The sequence below is a fragment of the Mytilus californianus genome, unplaced genomic scaffold (assembly GCF_021869535.1).
Source record: "Mytilus californianus isolate M0D057914Y unplaced genomic scaffold, xbMytCali1.0.p SCAF_7, whole genome shotgun sequence".
Classification (NCBI taxonomy): domain Eukaryota; kingdom Metazoa; phylum Mollusca; class Bivalvia; order Mytilida; family Mytilidae; genus Mytilus; species Mytilus californianus.
This window is the reverse complement of record NW_026262723.1, coordinates 8,365,805-8,387,731: the sequence shown is the minus strand read 5'-3', so window position 1 is coordinate 8,387,731 and position 21,927 is coordinate 8,365,805. Positions and strand designations below refer to the sequence as shown.

The window sequence follows — 21,927 nt, the reverse complement described above, 5'->3', positions numbered from 1 at the left end:
AGTAAGAAAATGTGTAATACTTAATTTTAAAGAAGGCGTCATTTAAAAGTGTAATCTTGTTTGTATTTGCAGTAATGAGATAGTGAATTATTATGATACCTACTTCCTAGTTCGGGCCTCGGTGAAAGTGGTCTAAGTAGTTCATCTACAAAGATCGATCTCTAGCCGGTCAACTCTGATATTGTGATTTCAAAACACCGCTAGTGGCGAGATGTGTTCCAATTTTAATTGACAAAGATTGCGAGTTTCTCGGATTCCCTCTAGATTCTTCGACTTCCTTAATGAGTAACACCAATAACAACTGGCTGCAATAATATAGGAAAGGTCGCTGACATTGTCGTTATGCACCAATAAACTAATAAACTTCCAAGTTATATTGACTTTTCATATATTTGTTTATGATTTTGCAACAAAAGCATTTTTTACTTAGGGTATCATCTGTCCTGCACGTGATTCGATACTAACCAGTTTATAATTAACATACCTCGTGACCTTATTTGACCCAATCGCAAATATCAAAATAAATTATGGAAAAAATCCAAGCGCATGCCAAAACGTTTTGTTATTTTACTTATTCAGTCAGTATATACATATTATGTTTATGAATACAATGACGCAGATGAATCACCAAATTGTTCACATATTGTTGTCAATTTAATGGTATTTTATGCGAATGTCATACAAATGAGAGGTTTAGCTAGCTAGAAAACCAGGTTTATTTCATCATTTTCTACATAAGGAAATGCCTGTACCTAGTAAGGAATATGAAAGTTGTTTTCCATTCGTTTGATGTGTTTGAGCTTTTGATTTTGCCATTTGATAAGGGACTTTCCGATTTGAATTTTCCTTGGCGTTCGGTGTTTTTGTTATTTTACTTTTTGCTATCCCCTAAAATGATACAATTCTTTAAACTTGTCTTAAAGCTTGTTAAGCAATTAGTGCAGACCAACCAGTTATTCTGCTTTACTTTAAATGAACTCGATTGGGTGAATGTTAGGATCCTTATATGTTATCTGCCTAACGCTTAAATCCCGCCTTCATTGTGCCATTGTCATAAATTCAGCGATACCTTCTGTTTATTTCAATTTAATAAATTATGGTATTGTACTCAAACTTAGGAGTAACTTATGTTACAAATCCTTCCTGCTAATTTGATATACGACTTTTGTTTAGATCCTTTAGGTTTGTGCTCTTAACATTTCATAACTTTGTCTTTCAAAACTTTTATTGGAATTTGCCTTTTGAAAATTATTCCAGAAACAGGAAACGTATCCATGCGAATTATACCATTCCCCATCCATTTAACATTAATGGTTGGATATCTCCTGCATGTTATTGATTTGTGTTCATTTGGGTCAATATGCGCGATTCATTTCAGGACGGCAATAATGTAGCATTTTCTTCGATTCTTCCGCCCATATCGTAAACTTGAATATGTATGATAGCTCGTTCAGAAGATGATACTTTTTCACACATCTGTTTAAATTTTAGGGTAATAAAATGGGATTTAATTTTCAGAAATTTAAAAACCCCCAAAAGCCCTTTTGATGTGACATTTCAATTTAATAAAAGCTATGTTTGCACTCAGAATATTCTTTGGATTTTCAGTTCTTTCTAAGCATTTACTAACTCCAAAGATTTTTCACCTTTTATGCAATGGTCCTCTGCGCTTCAAATAAGCACAAATGGTTAAGCTTGTGTTTGTTTAAAATAGCAGCATGTACATTATCACTGCACAGAATTTGTTTTTACATTTTATAATTGAGTACATCCCTTGAGATTCATACGGTACATTATCGCATGAAATGTTTAGTTCAAATCTACCATATTAATACGAAATATTCAGTATTATAGGATTAAACACATTTTACGGGACTTTATGTTTGTGTTAACTGGATAAAAATTCCACAAACAAGTAAAAGGATATTTACATAAAATTTTTTATTGAAGTTGTCCTGCTTACACCAAAATAACGCCAGGGAATGAGTTTATTGCTTTTAAATTGTCAACTGTAGATAATGTTTGGAACTCTTGGTTTAATAGCTTCCTTGTGAGCAGCAATCCTCTATCAAGGAAATCATGATAGGAAACACAAGCCCGGGAATATCGTATCAATTGGGAGATATATACTCCGTATGCAGGCGCTGTTGGAATGTTGCTACATAGAAATGGAAAGTTCACAATTGGGAAGCTGAAATCATCTCTTTTGTCGTAAAGTTTTGTTTTCAACCGACCCTCATTGTCAATTTCTAGATGTAAGTCAAGATATGAGGCATACTTAACTGTATCTGTAGTATCCTTTATCTCTAGTTCGATGGGATAGATTCGTTCAACATAGTCACCAAATTTTGTATTATTTAGTGAGAGAACATCATCTATATAGCGGAACGTAAAGTTAAAGGATATTGCTAATTTCTTATCTTTCTTCCTAAGAAGTTCTTGTATGAAGTCAGCCTCATAATAATAAAGAAACAAGTCGGCAAGAAGATAATAATGTTCCAAGCATCAAATTAAAACAAATAAAAGACCACACAAACAAATCCCAAAATAACAAACAAACGGCCTAAACAGAACGTCCATATTCATATAAGATAATTTTTGCTTGGTGAGTTTAATTACACTTGTACAATTATACTTAGCATATATCAATATTGTGAAAAACATGGTTTATTATCTTAACTTAAATGCGTTTCTAATAGTATTTAGTATACAAAATCCCCAAAGGTACGTCACAGTTAAGTATTTCCTAATTGTTTAATCTGATAACACGTTGCTATACAATGGTTTCGTCATATCTAAACTCAACATGAGTGTTGAAAGGCGAATATTAATACATTGTATTTGAATATAAATGTCTTCCTATGTTGATAAAATGGTAAAAATATTTATTTTGTAATGCAACAAAAGAACAAAAATATATAAAAAAAAAAATCCATAATTTAAAATGATTGCAGCAACACAAGCCCGGAAGACAATAATGCATATCAAAAAATGAAAACAACACGTTAAATAATTGGATGCGTCCAAAGTGCTTTTCTTGATTAACCTTCATCAGGAACGCCCAAAGCCGCATATTTCAAAGGCAGAAATGTATAAAAACCGAAACAGTTGAAGAGATACATGACAAACTATACCTAAAAAATAGACAAAACCATCTAAGGTCAACCTTAGTTTCTTTATAATTTTAAAATTTATAAACGGACAATTATAGAAAGGTTTGTTATAAACACAACAGCAACACAAGCCCAAAAGACAATAATGCATATTTAAGATTAAGAAATGACCATTTGATTTTGCAAGGCGAGCAAAGGGCAGACATATTTTTAATATGAATATACTCGTCTTGTAAACACTAAGAAGAAATTTTTAATAAGGTAATATTTTTCTGTCCTACAGAAATTGACAAAATGCAGGGTATGATTGTGCATAACTTGTACATTGAGAAACGAATATAAATTAAAGAAAAATAGACATGGTTATGAATAGGTGAAATGAATAATACATCCTGGAAATATGCTTTTGAACTTAGCTTCAAATGTTTTATATAGAATTACCCGGATGAAATTCATTTCAGAACAATTTTGACTACGATCGGTATCATAGGTTTATTTGACTTATGTATTTATAATCTTAATGTCATGATCTGATTTTCGACATGTGATGACGTAATATGTCCTCTTAGTTCCAATTTCGTCTTATCACTCTTTATATACATTGTCTAGAAGTAACTTTAATCTCTATTGGACATGTTAAAGTACTTTATTCTGGTTTTGGGGATATTATTCGTAAATGGAAACGATAATAGCGACAAAACATCTTCAAAACGCCTTCTTTTAAATGACCCTGACGTGATTGGTAACCGATTAGCACATTTAGAATCAACCCTGCAAACTGTTACCAGATCTTTGACAGATTTAGAGACAAGATACAGTCACCAAGAAGGTGTCATCAGTGGTTTACAAAAGGAACTGGAAGTTGAAAGGACAAAATATCAAGGTAGGTGGTAAGAGGTATTATTTTTTTTTCCAAAATTGTACTCAATATCACATTTCATACAGGAGCTTCTTACTTCGTTCAAATTTCATGTGTGACTGTCATTGACTATCTTTGTCACAGGTGATCCCTTGTCGAAGCAACACTTTAATCTCCTTATCATCGATTGTCATTGGATGTTTGCATGCCATGAGCAACACGACGGGCGCCACTGACAGAGTAGGAACTACGAATCCTAAAGCGGAATACCCCTATTTTTGTTAGGGTTAGTGTTGCTCAATCTTTAGTCTACATGTTTATATAAAGTGATAGTGTTATTTGTCTGTTCGTCTTTTTGTCTTTTGGATATAAATTGTTACAGTCTGATTGTTTTAAAAAAATACAATAAGGAATTATTTAGGTTTTCGCGAAACAGCGTCTTTTAAGAAGAACCTAGGTATATAATAATAGATGTTCAAACAATGAAATTACCCATAATCCTCAAATCCTGAAAAGGCGAAATAAATGCTTTTTATAATAGTCGATGTAATATCTATTAACCTATAGCTGTACAATGAACCTATGGAAATGCAACCCGAGTATAAATCCCAATAACCGAAAATTATACCATGTTTTTTTTGTATATGGACTTCGAAAAGAAAAAGAAAGATAGGACGATCTGGCCGCGACCGCCTGAATTTTTTTTCTTAGGAACAACAGAATCAGTACGGGACCACTAAGCTAAACTACCCGCTTTGCACCAGCCGATATAGATCAATGCCTAGGGTGGGAATCGAACCCACGTACGCCAACTCCGTTGCTCTATATTTTTAAAAGAACAAAAATTCCCTCCCAGAACACAAACAAATAAGATTAAAATGTGTTAAGACTTATATCTTTATATATATTATACTGGAAAATATAAGTTGATTTTCGGTTATTGAGAATTTAGGGGGAGGAGGGGGGGGGGGGGGGGGGGGGGGGGGGCAGGGGCACGAATCCCTTATGGAGCTTCATATATGATAAATGCATAGACTTTTCCATAGTATTACTCCAAACGTTGAAATCCCTTTTAATAAATGTACGACTTGGGCTTTTGGTACAAATTAAAACATGGAATCATTCATCCAAACTCTCAGAGAAATATTGTGAAATAATTTCCTCAGAATTATATATTAGTGTTAAAAGATTAAAAAATTTAGAACATTTTGATTAAAAAAAAACTAGCCTTATGCATTTCAACTTTTATCTGCGATTCCAGAAAACTTTCAATATATCAGAAATGTCACAAATTGATGCTTACCCCCGAATCTCTATTGTAGCGTTACAATCCTACAGATACATGAGATAAGAGATAAGTGATTTTGGCTTATGTCTGTTTTTACGTTGCACAGCATATCCAGAAGATTTAATTCCTTCAACATTCTTACGCCTGTAAACCGTCATCAATGTAAATGTACATCCATCGCTGTCAAAAAATCTTGTCTAACTGATATTCCCGCTACTTCAGACGCCCGTGCTTATCTAAGAAAGTAGGCGGAGCTTTATGTGTAAGGCCCGATAATTTAACTGATTCTTATCAAAATTTTTCTAAAAGTAAACAAACAAAAAATATGTGATATATAAAATTTTAAATAGCAAAAGATGCGGTAGGTTAAAATAGATATTCCATATTTTTTTAATAATTTTTCGTAGTATTGTAAATTATACCATAGTTTTTGTTGAAACCCCTCGGTAACCTCACTCAACTTCGTCTCATGAGGTTTTTGCCGGGGGTTTCAACAAGAGCTGTGGTATAATTTACGAAACACCGCAAAACAATCCAAAAGATATAAAATATCTATAACTTATAAATTTGTTTAGCCAAGGAAAATTTTTCGGCATGGTTTCCAGCTTAAATAAAACAAAAGATCTGATAACACATCTGTTGAAATTTGACAAGTTCTTTCATTGTAGCCCATGGTTCAACATATATTCGATGGGGACGAGGTGATTGTTCAGGAACAAATACAGATCTTGTTTATTCAGGTAATTATTGTGTTCTTCGGGAGTTCTTCCATGGTTTCAGAAGCCTTCTCCAATTCTAGAGATGTGACATTTACCTGGTTTTTAAAGGCAAAACAAATGCCACACCATTCAGAACAAACAAAAGAATCTGAGATAACATAATTAAAGAAAGATGGCGTGAAATTTTTGTTAGTATCATTATTAATATTACTTACTTTTCTTGAAACACGACTCAAACAGTTATAATTATTTACGAAATAATTCATTGGTGTTTTGATTTATTCTGATTTTACCACGGGATGACCCTTTGTACAAAACATTTTACCTCGAGCGATATCAAGGGATAAAATATCGGCATAAAGGCCAAACCCGTGGTAAAATCAATATAAATTCAAATCCCCGTGAATTATTTCTATTGTAACAGGACAATAGCAATTCTTTTGGATCAAAGCGTTCTAGGTAAAGGGCAATTATTTGCTGTTCCCGTTATTGAACACACTATTAATATTGACGTAAAACATAAGGAAACCTGAAGAAGTGACAAGCTTAAATTATTTACAATAACATTCTTAGATAGGTTAGGATAAAATAAAACGATTCTGAAAATTTAAGAAAGTGGGTTTTCAACAAATTCATATTTTCGTTTGTTTATGTTTCCATGTTTTGAAGACTTTCACATTCGTGCATTTTCCCGTACAATGCTTATGTTCTTACGTCACAGTTAGAATTGATCATTCAATGACGTCATTTACACCCTTTGACCTAGGGTAACTCATTCATAAAAAAAACATACCACGTAGGAGTGTTATTGGAACAGCCCGATCAGCGTACATACAATATTTTGATATTTTTACCACAGGTGTTTACTCAAGCGTTTGAAGAACGTCATTTTAGAATTGTTAATATTTTATAGCCAGGACTTCGATTGAGGTATTACTTTGATGCATTTATGCAGTTCTTGTTTGATGATTTTATAACAGTTATCTATGATTGTAATGAAAATCAACTGTGATTGATAATGTGATTTTTTTCAGCAATTGAATAGAGTTAACGAGATAAAACAATCATGTTACGTTGGGTTGATTATGCTTCAGTTATGAGGAAAATATTTGCCAAACTTGAGTGGTGTTTATGACCAATTAATTGTTTTATACATTCATAGGTGTAGAGTAACGCCGGGAAAATTTACTGGTTGAAATTTTTTAAGTGGAAAGTTTAGTAACAGAATTGATTTCGAGTTATATTTTTATTAATTTTGTTACAATGTTGTAGTATCTGTGTGGGTGAGAGTGATGGAAAACATTTTCCACTCAAACAGTCACTACAGTTTGAATCGCAAGATTCTGTACACACAGGAGTTATTAATGTGCATGGCGATCGTATTTATTCTGTTAAAATATAAGAAAAGGATAATAATGTAATTTTATTTAAAATGTCTGTCATGCTCCTCTTTTTGACGACTTGTGCTATTATTCATATCAGGCTTACCTCATACAGGAACGTCTTAGGAAGAAGGAAATGAAGTTAGCAGTATCATTAAACTTCACTATATAAATGATGTTCTCTAACTAAATAAACAGCTGCGCCATGAGCGCATGATACGCCCGATGTCTTGTGTGTGAATTTTTATGCAATAATCATAAATAGTTTTTGACATATCTCTAAAACAAAATTTTCAATCAAAACCAAAAAGAATACAGATCTTTAGACTAATATAACTAAGAAGTGTGTAAAATTTTAAGCTATAATCATAAATCGTTTTTGAGATACAGCGCGACATGTGAAAACCCCCCCTTTTTTTTTACAAAAAACTCAATATCTCTAAAATAAAATTTTGAATCAAAACCGAAAAGTATACAGATCTTTAGATAAATATAACTAAGAAGTGTGTAAAATTTTAAGCAATAATCATAAATTGTTTTTGAGATACGGCGCGACATGTGAAACCCCCCCTTTTTTTTTTACAAAAAACTCAATATCTCTAAAATAAAATTTTGAATCAAAAACTAAAAAGTATACAGATCTTTAGATTAATATAACTAAGATGTGTATAAAATTGTAAGCAATAATCATAAATCGTTTTTGAGATACGGCGCGACATGTGAAAAACCCCTCCCCCCTTTTTTACAAATACTCAATAACTAAAAAATAAAATTTTGAATCATCACCAAAAAGTATACAGATCTTAAGATTAATATAACTAAGAAGTGTGTAAAGTTTTAACTATAATCATAAATTGTTTTTGAGATACGGCGTTACATGTGAAAAACACACACACCTGTTTTAGTTACTCAGTCCCGTAACTCCAAAAGTTTTAATCTTATTTTCACCAAAAAGTATACAGATCGTTTGACCATCATAAGAAACAACTATCTTAAGTTTCATGAAATTTGGATAAGTCGTTCTCAAGTTACGGTGCGACATGTTTACGCCGGACAGACAGACGGACAGATAGAGAGACGCACAGAAGGACAGACGACATTTGTATACCATAATACGTCCCGTCAAAATTTTGACGGGCGTATAATAATTCAAAATTTGATGACTATATGTTGAACGCATCCATCCCATCGAACTTTAGATAAAGGATACAACAGATATAATTAAGTCTGCCCCATATCTTGACTTACATCTAGAAATTGACAATGAGGGTCAGTTGAAAACAAATGACAAAAGAGATGATTTCAGCTTCCTAATTGTGAACTTTCCGTTTCCATGTAGCAACATTCCAGCAGCGCCTGCATACGGAGTATATATCTCCAAGTTGATACGATATCCCAGGGTTTTTATTTCCTATCATGATTTCCTTGAAATGGGTGCTGCTCAGAAGGAAACTATTAAACCAAGAGTTCCATGTGGTGTTGAAATCAGCCCTTCGTAAATTTTACTGACGCCATCACGAGTTGGTTGACGTTATCGAATATCTGTTTCACAGATGACAACGGACAACTACAATCCCGTCCCCTTTTCCCCGAATGTGACCTACCGAATTAGACTTATCACCGGGTTTGTACTAACATGACCAACACGACGGGTTCCACATGTGGCGCAGAATCCGCTTACCCTTCCGGAGCACCTGAGATCACCTTCAGTTTTTGGTGGGGTTCGTGTTGCTCAGACTTAAGTTTTCAATGTTGTGTTTTGTGTACTGTTGTTTGTCTGTTTGTCTTTATCTTTTTTAGCAATGGCATTGCAAGTTTATTTTCGACTTATGAGTTTGAATGTCCCTTTGGTGTCATACGCCTCACTTTTAAAAGATTAAGGTGGGTCAGTCATCTGATTGTGTTAATGGTAAAGCAACCATACTGGTAATAATGGGTTGCACTGCAATTTATTGTAAATATTGTAAGTTGAGTCTAATTTTCGCGTTATCTGCCATGAATGGAACCTTATGAACTTTGAACTTTAAAATCTACCACTTTAGACATAGAGTTACGAGTATGTATTTTATATATATATATATATAGTTGATAATTGTACATATCCACAGGTTATGCTGTAGGAGAGAAACACTTCTACAGCAGTAGTTATAAAGGAGGCGCATCAAACATGCTCTGCTTGCCTTCCGATCCAGAACTCAGCAATAATACTGCATCTACAGGTGATAGTTATATGTATGGAACAGAATTTCAAGATTCCCACTTTGGGTCGATCGTCAACGAGGACGTTACATGTGCATTATGTCGCAGTACAAATACATCGTCATCTGTCATGTTCCCAAGCAGAAAAACCTGCTACTCCGGATGGAAAGAAGAGTATGGTGGCATTATTGTATCTAGTAGCTATGCTCATAATCCGTCTCCGTATATATGCGTAGATTCACATCCTACATTTGTCACTGGAGGAAAAAGAAACAACGACGACCATTTGCTTTACATTACTAAAATGCGTTGTGGATCTTTACCGTGCCCACCGTACGTTGACAACGTCCAAGTGTATTGTGTTGTCTGCTCAAAATAAAATAAAACTTAATCTTTGAAACATCACTTTTGCTTTTGCCTTTTTTTCTATGTAAACGAAAAAATTTTCTGTTATACAAGTAAGATGGTATAACGAAGGCAATAAAACATTACTCGCAGAGAGACGAATAAAAAGAATGGCCAAAAACAACAAAAGTCGGCAAAAGTATGCATTCAATGAACAACTAAAAACCTTAAAGTTATGCCTTCTTCTAGAGTTACGGGTATTCCGGAAGGGAACAATCCCATCTCCTCAATGCATACATTTTAATACATCAGCAAAGAGAGCAATGTGTATTATCTCATTGAAATAGTATCGTATGATCAGTTGATGCAGATATCATCAATAAAGACTTAAATATAACAAACATGGAGAGCATTTATCATTCTGTGGTACCTAGGTTTCCATGGTAAATGTTGATCATTGGATAAATTACTGTATTATGTTTGCTGACTGCAAGTTTTCTTTCCATCTTTTGGGTTTTTTCCATGGAATTGTCTAAGCAAAGGAAAGAAAGCTTTACGAGATATCAGAAAGAAGCAGTACACTGTGATTCGTGTTTTTATAAACCAATTAACTTGCCGGGAAAGGAATTGATTCAGGATTTAAAAAAAAACATATCCAGTTTACCATCATGATACTTGTTTTAGTTTGATTACTTTACAAGACAAAACATTTATCCCAATTATTTATTACTGGAAAACATAATTTTGATTAAAAGAGAGAGAGAGAGAGAGAGAGAGAGAGAGAGAGAGAGAGAGAGAGAGAGATTCAAATGAAAAAGGGGAAAACAAACTGACAATGTCATGGCAAAAAATGAAAAAGAAAAACAACAGTATAAAAAATACAACATAGAAAACTAAATATTGAGCAACAGACAACCCACCAAAACCGGGGGTGATGTCAGATGCTCCTGAATAGATCATAGACCCTCATACTTTATCTTAATATTGTAAAACAGACCATAAGAAAGTCAGGATATGATATCATGGTAAAGAAATAAAATGAAAAATAAAAAAACAAAAAACGTAAACATAACATCATAAGAGAACTAACCAATGAACAAAACCAGTGAACTCAACCAAAACCATGAGTGAATTCCCAGTTGCCTCGGAAGGGCAAGTAATTTCATCACAATAACTTACACCAACTATTTCGTTCAATGAATTTATTAACTAAAACAAGGAAGTTCAAGAAATTGAAAATTTATCAAAAATTCTTTATATTTTGTACCTGCGGAATACATGTATAATCATTTGCAGTTTAAATAAGTCAATGGCTAATGGTTTGCTGATATTATTATTGAACTTAATTCCAACAATAAATGTTTCCTTTCTAACCAGTCATCAGGACAGTCTATACATTGATCAGCATGCGACACCCATAAAACCGTCCTTTGATAAAGTAACAAGTTTTCAATGTTTAATAATATATTAAGTCTTTTAAACAAAACTTTAGGGTGTACTTTGAATTTTGAATCTGTCTATTTTCCTGTGAATAATATATTTACTGCTAGATTCAAACCGAGTATAAATCTCAGTAACCAAAAATTATACCATAGCTATCTCAGATCATCTCACTTATACCATGGTTTTGTTATATCTGAACTTCGGGAAAAAAAAGAAAGAAAAAAAAATTTGTCCGCGGCTGGCTGAATTTTTAGAGATAGCTAGGAACAACAGAGTTAGACTGGGACCACTAAGCTTAATTGCCATTTTTTGGCACCAACCAATATAAATGAATGCCTAGGCTGGGAATGGAACCCAGGTACGCCAACTCCGCTGTCCTATATTTTCAAATGCACAAAAGTTCGCTCACAGAACAAAAAAGAAACAAATAAGTTTAAATTGAAAACAACGTTCAAACCTATAATTGCGTTGGATAAAAACCGCAATTTTTATACGTGTGCATGCAAAACAAACTTCTTGGTAGAGGGGTCTAAACACAGCACAAACAACATTTTCCAAGAGACCAAAAAGGATATATATATATACTGGAAAATAAGTTGGGGTAGTTTGATAACCTTGATTTTCGGTTATTGAGACGTATACTTGGATTGTATTCCAGTAGTCTCCAGTGTACAGATATAGGTTTAAAAATTATTTGAACAGTTGAAATACACTGCTGACATCTCGATTTTAACCAGGTTGCTTAAGTTATAATAAAAATGTTGGACCGTATAAATTAGATAGCGTCGAGGTACTCTAAATGAAGCTTAAATATAAGGACGTCTATCTAGGCAACGTGTTATTTTAATCGTGAACATTTTGAAAACCCTTTATATCAATGTACGGCTTGGGAGTTTGATACAAATCAAAACGTGCTTTTGTTGAAACCCCCGCGGCTGCAATAACCTCACTAGACGAAGTTGAAGTCTCATTAGGTTATTACAGGGATTGAAACAAAAGCTATGGTATAATTTACGATACACCGCAAAACTATTCCATAAATAAAAATATCTATAACATATCTATTGAAAAGAGACTTCTAATAACAATGTTACAAAATAGTTTTTTTCCCATAATAAAACATATTCATAAATCACATTCATCATAAAACCAAAATAGAAACATTGAACACCGATTAGATTTCTAAATGCTAAGATCAAATGCTAATTATATAATTTGTCTCCCTTTTTCAAAACATTTAGATATCTTTTATGTATGCTTATTAAAAAAAAAACTAGCCGTTTTTCCTCCTCTTTTTCTGTCCAAATGAAGTATGTCCACCTTATCACCTCGAACATGTGAACATAAGGCTCCGTGTTGAAGGCCGTACTTTGATCTATAATGGTTTACTTTTACTAATTGTGACTTGGCTGGAGAGTTGTCTCATTGGCACTCATACCACATCTTCTAATTATATCTATATACAATACAACTGTAAACCTTTAAATGACTCTCAGTTTGGTTTGAAAAATGAGTATGAGCCCACTTACTTATCCAGGGGGGGGGGATAGTCTACAAATGTTCTTATACGAGCTTCGTATTCAAGATACAACTTTTATTAAAATCAAATACTTCATTTTTCAAAAAATGGGCACAAAAGCAATGCGCCCCTTGAGATACCACCGATTGTCGATAAAAACCATTATTTTCTTCAATTGAGAAAAATGTTATACTTTTGATTCGGTAAATGTATTGCATTTGTTTTTACTTTTAAAATAACTGATATTGACCGGGTAAAACGGCCCAAGTAAATATCATTTTATCACGAGTAAGATAAATAAAGATACACGTTTTAATTTTTTTATGAAATGAAGAAAACATTCAATGATGATTTTGTTTTTTATTGTGTCCATATTTATTGTTTAGGGGTGTCTTTGCAATTTGTTTCATTCCAAATCAAAACACGGACGAATTTTTCATAGTTTACTTTATTCCTAAGTTCCTAACAATTAGTTCTTCCCAGACGCACCAACGTCTTCTCAAGTCATATTCACTGTTTCTAAACTACCCCGACAAAATATGTTTGGATCTACTCGATAGTAACTTATATCAAGAATGTGACGGACTATTTACAGACAGAAAAAAAGGTAGGATGTCTATTTATTAATTTGTTATTTGTATGAAATTGTTGAATATAAATACACATATACAAATCAGAAATTGTGGTATGATTGCCAATGAGACAACTCTCCACCAGAGATGAAATGAAAAAGAAGTTAACAACTTTAGGTCACCGTACGGCCTTCAACAATGAGCAAAACCCATACCGCATAGTAAGCTATAGAAGGCCCATAAATGACAACTATAAACAATTCAAACGAGAAAATTAACGGCCTGATTTATGTACAAAACAAATAACAAAAAACAAATATGATATACAGCAACAAACGACAGCCACAGAATTACAGACTCCTGACTTGGGACAGGCACATACAGAAAGTGATGGGATTAAACATGGCGTAACTCATCAGATCGATACAAAGCACATAAAAAGCAAACACAAAAGACACAATGTTAAGATTTGAGAGTACTCGTAAAAGCTAATTCAAAACTAATAAAAAACTAATGAAAAATCATATGTCAACGACTCTTTTTGATTGTGAGATGTAATATGTTCTACAACCGTCTTGATTAATGGACAATTAAGTAAATTCCATACAATTTGCGCAATTAAATGTGAATAAAACGAAATTGAGGTAAGTGTCATCGAATTCATCACTTTACCGTGCATTTTACTTATTTCACCATTAATCAGAGCTTTTGTATAACATCTTATATTATAACATAGTAATCTATGTTTTTATATTCTACAATTTCTTACAAATGACAAATGAAAAAAAACAGGCAATATATGCCCATACATGTTTGTATTATTCAAAATTATCAGTCAATATGTGTTCTACAAGGATCACCAGTCCTTCACCTTTCATTTAATACCTAAGTTACTTAAATGTATTCTAGAAAGTTTGATATTTACATCTATGCATAGGAACTATTTTGTTTTGAATATGTACTACTTTCCAGTATGTTCTTTTTTTGGCCGGGACCGATTTGGTGGTGTTACATCTTACAAAGTCTATTCGAATTATTTTTGCAAAGAATCCGCGCAAACCAGTGCTAGGGACCATCTTAAACTTGCAGTGAGGTGAGAGTGTTTTTTTTTTTTTGTTCCGTGTTGAATGCCACACTGTGATTTTGAGATGAAGAACAGCAACAAAAGCGCTGTTCCTTTGGTTTTTGTGTGTTTTTTGCTGTGCATGTACTGATTTTGTATCATGGATGGAAACCCCATATCCTTTGTTTTTCTATTATAACTCCTAACATTTCATATTCTCGTGAATTCACAAAACTCATTAAATATTTTCAATAAATTTCCAGCAATATTAAAACAAGAGGCTCTCAAGAGCCTGAATCGCTCATCTGTAATTTTTTTTTGCATTAATCTTTCATAAATTTTTGACAATTAACAAACATAATGAACAAATTAAGAAAAAAATGTCTTTAAAGGGTTATAACTCCTTCAGGGGTCAATTGACAATTTTGATTATTTGAATTATTTGAAGATCTTACTTTGCAAAACACTTTTGCTGTTTGTTGTTTATCTTTTTCTTTAACATTCAAGGTAATAACCAAAAACTGCAAAATTTCCTTAAAATTGTCAAATCAGGGGCAATAACCCCAAAATCAGTTGTCTAATTCGTCTAAAAATTTAAGGACATGTAGATCTCTACCTAATGAATACTTTCACTCCGTGAGTTTTGCTTTAAATGCTTTAGTTTTTGAGATATAAGCCCAAAACTGCATTTTACCCCTATGTACTATTTTTATCAATGGCGGCCATGTTTTTTGACGAAAAAAATAAATAAAACACAAACTTTATACTAGATACCCTAATGATCATTCAGCTTAAGTCTGGTTGAAATTGGTTCAGTAGTTCCAGAGGAGAAGATCTTTGAAATAGTTTACACCGGACGGACGGACGACGACGACGGACGTCGACGGACGCCAAGTGATGGCAAAAGCTCACATTTCCTTTTAGGAAAGGTGAGCTAATAACAAAACTCTCATCTAAAGCGACATTTCTCTATTAATAGCCTTTGAAAAGTACCATTCTTCTAAGCAGTCTAATGTAAGCGGTTGATAGTCTAGATAAAATTTGTTTGCAAACATATGAGGTAATCCAACTAAAGTTGGTAAATCTTCAATTCCAAAGATGCAAATGTCTCTCACGATTTTTCCATGACACCTATTATTATTCGTATCAGGTTCATTCCACCATGAAATATACACCACGAGAAATGACAATTCGTTGGGATTTCCTGAAAAAAAATTTTAATGTTAAAATGTTAATGTTTTATTTTTACGTTTTTAATCTACTAAAAGGATAAGGTATGATAATATAAATAAGAAGATGTGGTGTGAGTTCCAATGAGACAACTCTCCATCCAAGTCACAATGTGTAAAAAGTAAACAATTATAGGTCAAAGTACGGCTTTCAACACGGAGCCTTGGCTCACACAGAAGAGCAAGCTATAAAGGGCACAAAAAATGACTAGTGAAAAACCATTCAAACAGGAAAACCAACGGTTTAATCTATATAAAAAACGAGAAACGAGAAACGAAATCTTGATTGATTGATTGATTGTTGGTTGCTTAACGTCCAGTGGCAAGGCTCATTTTGAGATCATGTCATTTATATTTAGATATGAGCAAAAGCTTTACCTAAAACGATAATTTGCTACACAGTGTACTTCATGTTAAATATCTTTTTCAAAGTCTTGAATCTTTGATATTTTGCAATTTCAGTGGCCAAATAATGGCTCTTATAATACCTCCTCGTTGGATTTTGTGACAGGTATTTGTTTTCGATTTTGAATTGATTCTCGACTATTCCAGTTTTATAATTTTAAAAATGTGATACATGTTTTTCTGTTTGTCTAATATTGACGATCGCAAAAAGACCTCTTTTTCGTAACGAGTGTGTTATAAAAATAAGAAGATGTGGTATAATTGCCAATGAGACAACTCTCCACCAGAGACCAAATGACATATAGGTTAACAACTATAGGTCAACGTACGGCTTTCAACAATGAGAAAAACCCATACCGCATATTCAGCTATAAAAGGCCCCTAAATGACAAGAAAACTAACGGCCTGATTTATGTGTTAGTTTGTTTCCGACTAAAGTCACCTCCCGTTGGTTATGTTACACGTTACATATACATGTACACTATTCTTCCCTTAGTTTATTTATTTTGTAGTTGCATTGTCTCATAGATCAAATTTATTTGTTCAGTGTATGTTCACTGGTGTTAATATGTCTTTTGATTGAGTTAAGCCATTTCAATTGATATTGTATAGTGTGTCTTTCTGTGTTGAGGTGTTAAACTATTGTTTCAGATAAGGGTGAAGGTTTGGTACCATTTAAACGTTTAAACCCGCTGCAATTGTTTGCACCTGTCCTAAGTCAGGAATCTGGTGTTCAGTAGTTGTCGTTTGTTGATGTGGTTCATAAGTGTTTCTCGTTTCTCGTTTTTTATATAGATTAGACCGTTGGTTTTCTCGTTTGAATGGTTTTACACTAGTAATTTTTGGGGCCATTTATAGCTTGCTGTTCGGTGTGAGCCAAGGCTCCGTGTTGAAGACCGTACTTTGACCCATAATGGTTTACTTTTATAAATTTTGACTTGGATGGAGAGCTGTCTCATTGGCACTCATTCCACATCTTCTTATATCTGTATACAGTACATTTCTATTTCAACCACTATAAGTTAGAAAAAATGTGCCTATCGTATCTAAAATTATATCTTAACGTCACTTCACACGAAATACACATAATTAATCGTCTTAAAAGACATTCATTTGATAAAATGGCTACCACGTATACGCTTAAAAATATTCAGAAATTGAAATAATAAATTGATATTTACAAATATTTGGTCCAAAATCAGCCGGCCTGCTATTTGGTCTAAACATCAGTCGGCTTTGACAGGTTTTAGTCAGTTAAACGGTTGGTTAAGAGTAATCGTAGTCAAAACGTGGTGTGTAAGTACGCTATATACTAAAGCTCAGACTGTAAATCCGTTGAATGTGTGCTGATTAGTACTTTTCTCTGCGTGAACATGTTTTTTTTAGGTGTTATAAGCTTTAGAATAGCTTTCAGTAACTGTGTGTACTCTTAGATCGATGCATTTTTCTTCTATCTTTATGTTTTTTGTGCTTTGCTGATGAGTATGTTTCAACTTATGTTTAATCTTTGTTCTTCTGTTGTGCTATTACACCACTGTCAGGTGTTATGGAAAAGAACGAGCAATCACACACGTGTTTTACCCCTATATTGTTTATGTGCCTGTCCAAAGTCAAGAGCCTATAACAGTGATTTTTGTTGGTTGTTGTTTGTCACATTTATGTGTCGTTTAATTCTTGTTTTGTCATAAATAAGGCCCTTGTTGTTTTCTATAGCTGACTATAAGTTATGGGTTTTACTAAGCACAGACCTATAGTTGCTTAAACCCGCTTCATTTTGGACTGACTGTGATAAGTGATACTTGAACACTGATTTCGTCATTGTTGTATCACATTTTTGTAAACAGAAAATTAATGTCATAAAAATTGTTTACTACAGGTCCAGAAAAAAAATGTTTTGGTAACTTGATGTGTAACCCCAATACACAATCAAATGTATAAACTCATCAAAGATACCAAGCTCAAATATTTATACCAGACGCGAGTTATGTATTCTTAACAAGTCATAAATGGCGGTTAGAAGGCCAAATCAAAAACAAAGCTGATGAGCATTGAAAACCAAAATCTACAGTGCCACTATGTAAAATACTAAACATTTCGACTAACATACCAATGTATCGGCCAGGTGCAGGAATTGCTGCATTGTAGTTTAATGTTGCCCAATAATATTCATCTGGACTATAGATATCTTTCATCCAAATCAATAGCTCTTTTGCAACATCACTTTCCAGTACAAATCTGACAAAGTTATAACTGAAAGCTCCAATTGCTAATCCTTTCACAATTGCAATGTTTTTATTATGGAAAGGAGTCTTTTTACCATAGCGATGCAAGTCATTTCTAAATGCAAAGAATCGATTTTGGTACCTGTCTTTGATTGTTCGGCTTTGATTTATGATTCCTTCTACAATGTTAGAGCCATTAAATTTTGTAAGAATTTTCACAATCTCAGCGTTTGTTTTCAACGGATACTGTTGACTTGGTATATTAAGCACGTATTTCCATGAGTTGCTTCTTCTAACAAAATCAGACATACAATTAATTTCTGCATTCAGCCTGCTAATATGTCCATATATAATATCAACCTTTTTGGATACCACAAAAATGTTGTTATAGCAACGAGCTATGGAATCGACGGCTAAATGAGTTTCTTCCGGTGCACTTAGGTCAACATGAATACAATAATGATTTTGAGGTCTGTATATTGCTCTTAATAATCTAACGACTTGCTCAACATCTTTATACATTAATATTATGAAGGCTATTGGAAATTTTAATTCTTCCTCTGTAATGGGGAATTTGTAATTAAACATGAAATCGTTTAAAAGAGAACAATTCGTTGATAAATACGTGAAATATTTGTCAGGTGATATCCGGTAACCATATTTGTGCATGTGGGAATAGGCGAGTATTATCTCGGTACTATCTCTTTCAATTAGTTTTTTACAGGAAACTTCATTTCTCCCTCGAAATTTTGGAACTCGTGTCCAATGTTCGTTGTCCGTTTTGTTATTCCCAAATATAATAGTATAAATATCAAAACACTTTATAATAGTCAATATCAACATTAAGAAAATAATCAATTTATACGATCGTCGAAATTGTGATATAAGTCTGGTCATCATCTACAAATAAAATAAAGCAATGTAATGTAAAGTTAATATCATACTAAGTCCATCAATGTGTCTATTGTATATTTATCTATCATATCATTCTATCATTAGCCGATCCATATATATGGAATTTTTCCGTGACAGCTACAACTACCTTTACTGTCAATCAAACAATCAAACCAACAATTCCACTTATCTTTCAAATTGATAGTTTTTGCATTTTCTTATAATAACGCATACAAAAAAATGTTTGTTAATTTTTAGAGCTTTCTGATTCCAAGATCCTCCAACATTAAAAAATTCCAAACTAAAAAAAATCAAAAAATTACAAAACCATCCAAAATTGATCTGAACTTTAGATTTCAATAATCATCCATGAAAAACCCACCAGAGTTTACAATCAGATGATGCAGTTAACAATTTTCCTTTGCATTTGGTCTAGTGCGGTCATTTTTTTTTTATATAAAAACTTTGACGATAACGTAAGGAGTGTCATATGGAAATCATCTCCTACGAAAGCCATATAGGTTATGATGAAATAAAAGTTAAATAATCAATCACTTAAACCATCGCATAAAAACCACGAAGCACAAGATCCAATACCTTAAATCGTTACGACGCTCAGATAACAAATAGTTTAAATTCGTGCACCAGCTCAAAATATGGTACTTTCAACTCCCTGAAGCAAAATTAATAACCTTAGATGGGTTGGGTAATTCTGTAAGGCCCTATTCGGTCATGTAGCTCTTCATGCTTTTAGGTAGTTAATTACACATAAACACCAATTGCTTTCATGTTTTTGAGGTATAAGTGTTCCTGATGATTGTAAATCCAGAAATGCGCTTCGGACGCAAAAAAATATATAAAGGCAACAGTAGTATACCGGTGTTCAAAAGTCATAAATTGATTGAGAGAAAACAAATCCGGGTTACAAACAAAAACCGAGGGAAACACATCAACTATAAGAGGAAAACAAAAAAACAACAGGAACACCGAAGTGCAACAAAAACAAACGCCCAACGCACATAGAAACGAACTATTTGATACCAACTGCCATATTCCTGTGTGACGTCCATTTTCGCTGAACTAGTACACATTTTTGTTTGGTGTCAGCTGAAGCCCGCCTCCGGGTGCGGGATTTTCTCGCTGCTTTGAAGACCCTTTGTGGCCTCGGGCTGCTCTTTGATCGGGTTGTTGTCTCTTTGACACATTCCCCGTTTCCATTCTCAATTTTATGTATAGCAGAAACATGTGTTCACAGTTACGTTTATTGGTTATGCCAGTACGCAGCGGGGTTGTTTGTCTTTAGTCAGACCTTTAAATAATGTAACAGGGCTAAGGATATAGCTTGTAAATCGATCATGTTGAAGTGAGACCGTTTTGGTTATTCTATTTATGTAAAAATAAGATGTGGCATGATAGCCAAAGCAGGGTTTAACTGAAGTGGATGAAAGCAATTATAGGCAACCGCACGGCCTTGAACAATGAGAAAAGCCCATACCGTATGGTTGGGTATAAAAGGCCTCGACATTAAAATGTGAAACACTTCCGTGCTATTATTATAGTGCCTCAAAATATGTAATATATACTCCTGTAGTAGAAGTGATTAATAGTTTGAACAGGGACTTGTTTATTATTTAAGACATTGAATTGACTTTTATATGTCTTTTTATGTCGATTCCTTGGTGTCTCATTGACTTAAACCCTTCCCCTGAACCCCCATTATTGATACTGATTAAGTAATTCCAGAATCACACGTCGTTGTTATAGATGCGGTGCTCTTGTTTTTCCTTTAGTCAAGCTGATTAAAAAGCAATGTCATTTAACCACTGAAAATGATAATTATTTGAAAATAGAAATTGACTACATTTTTCACATGTTTTATGATAAGAATTGGGGTAATCAAGAGCTTGCTTTTATGTATGATCACCTCGAGGTGTTTTTTGTTTGTTTTGTCTTTTTTGGGGAGGGTTCTTTCTAGGTTTCTGTCTGGTGGACGTAAACCTTCTATCGAGGTTATTTTATATTAATAGGTCAATTACTTTAAATGTATAGGGAAAGACTTCTGTTTAAATCCCTCTGATTGACAGAATAAGCATAGACATAAAAGAAGAAGTGTTCAAAGGGAAGTCTTACCGTATTTAGTAAAATTAAAATTCAACAGACAAAAGAAAATGGAAAAACTCACATCTAAGGACAGTTCCTACACTTCTGCACGAACTGTCGTATGCTTTGATTTATCCCCTAGATGTTATCCTTTAAATAACCAACACATGGAATCTGTTTAATGAAAAAATATTTTTGTATCCATGGAAAGATGAAAAACACACAATTTAACGTAATCAGACATAACTCGAGTACGTATTTCATATTTCAACAAAAAACTAAATGAATTGATTTTTATCGATAACACTATTTGTTATCATTTAATGTAAATATCAATGGAGGTGATATCTTCAAATAGTTAAGCTGTGTTAAACAAAATCGTGTTGGAATTTATCTAAAAGGAAATATCTTTGAAAAACGTGTAATTGTAAATAAAATGGTCAATGACATGCACTTATTGAATGTGAACTAGAACGTAATAGCCTTTGTTAATGTACTGCTTTGTTGTCACAATCTTATTTCATCGTTTTACTAGTTTGACCATACCTTGTCAATATTATTAGTAACACTTTGTG

The 21,927-nt window shown here is 33.3% G+C and overlaps 2 protein-coding genes across 2 annotated transcripts; one reads left to right on the top strand and one right to left on the bottom strand.

The window, feature by feature from the left end:
- The first annotated feature begins 3,472 nt into the window (after window positions 1–3,472).
- On the top strand, window positions 3,473–15,528 carry LOC127708189 (uncharacterized). The gene is made up of 6 exons (XM_052213038.1): window positions 3,473–3,486; window positions 3,683–3,713; window positions 3,810–3,996; window positions 5,929–6,000; window positions 9,581–9,739; window positions 15,482–15,528. Exons 1-6 carry the CDS (start codon window positions 3,473–3,475, stop codon window positions 15,526–15,528), a joined length of 510 nt encoding a protein of 169 aa, XP_052068998.1.
- Window positions 15,529–17,746: 2,218 nt separating this feature from the next.
- LOC127708188 (beta-1,3-galactosyl-O-glycosyl-glycoprotein beta-1,6-N-acetylglucosaminyltransferase 3-like) lies at window positions 17,747–21,509 on the bottom strand. The gene is made up of 3 exons (XM_052213037.1): window positions 21,435–21,509; window positions 18,244–19,258; window positions 17,747–17,754 (listed from the first exon to the last, which is right to left on the bottom strand). The coding sequence occupies exons 2-3, from the start codon at window positions 19,256–19,258 to the stop codon at window positions 17,747–17,749; spliced, it is 1,023 nt and encodes a 340-aa protein (XP_052068997.1). The 5' UTR covers window positions 21,435–21,509.
- Between the last annotated feature and the right edge of the window lie 418 nt (window positions 21,510–21,927).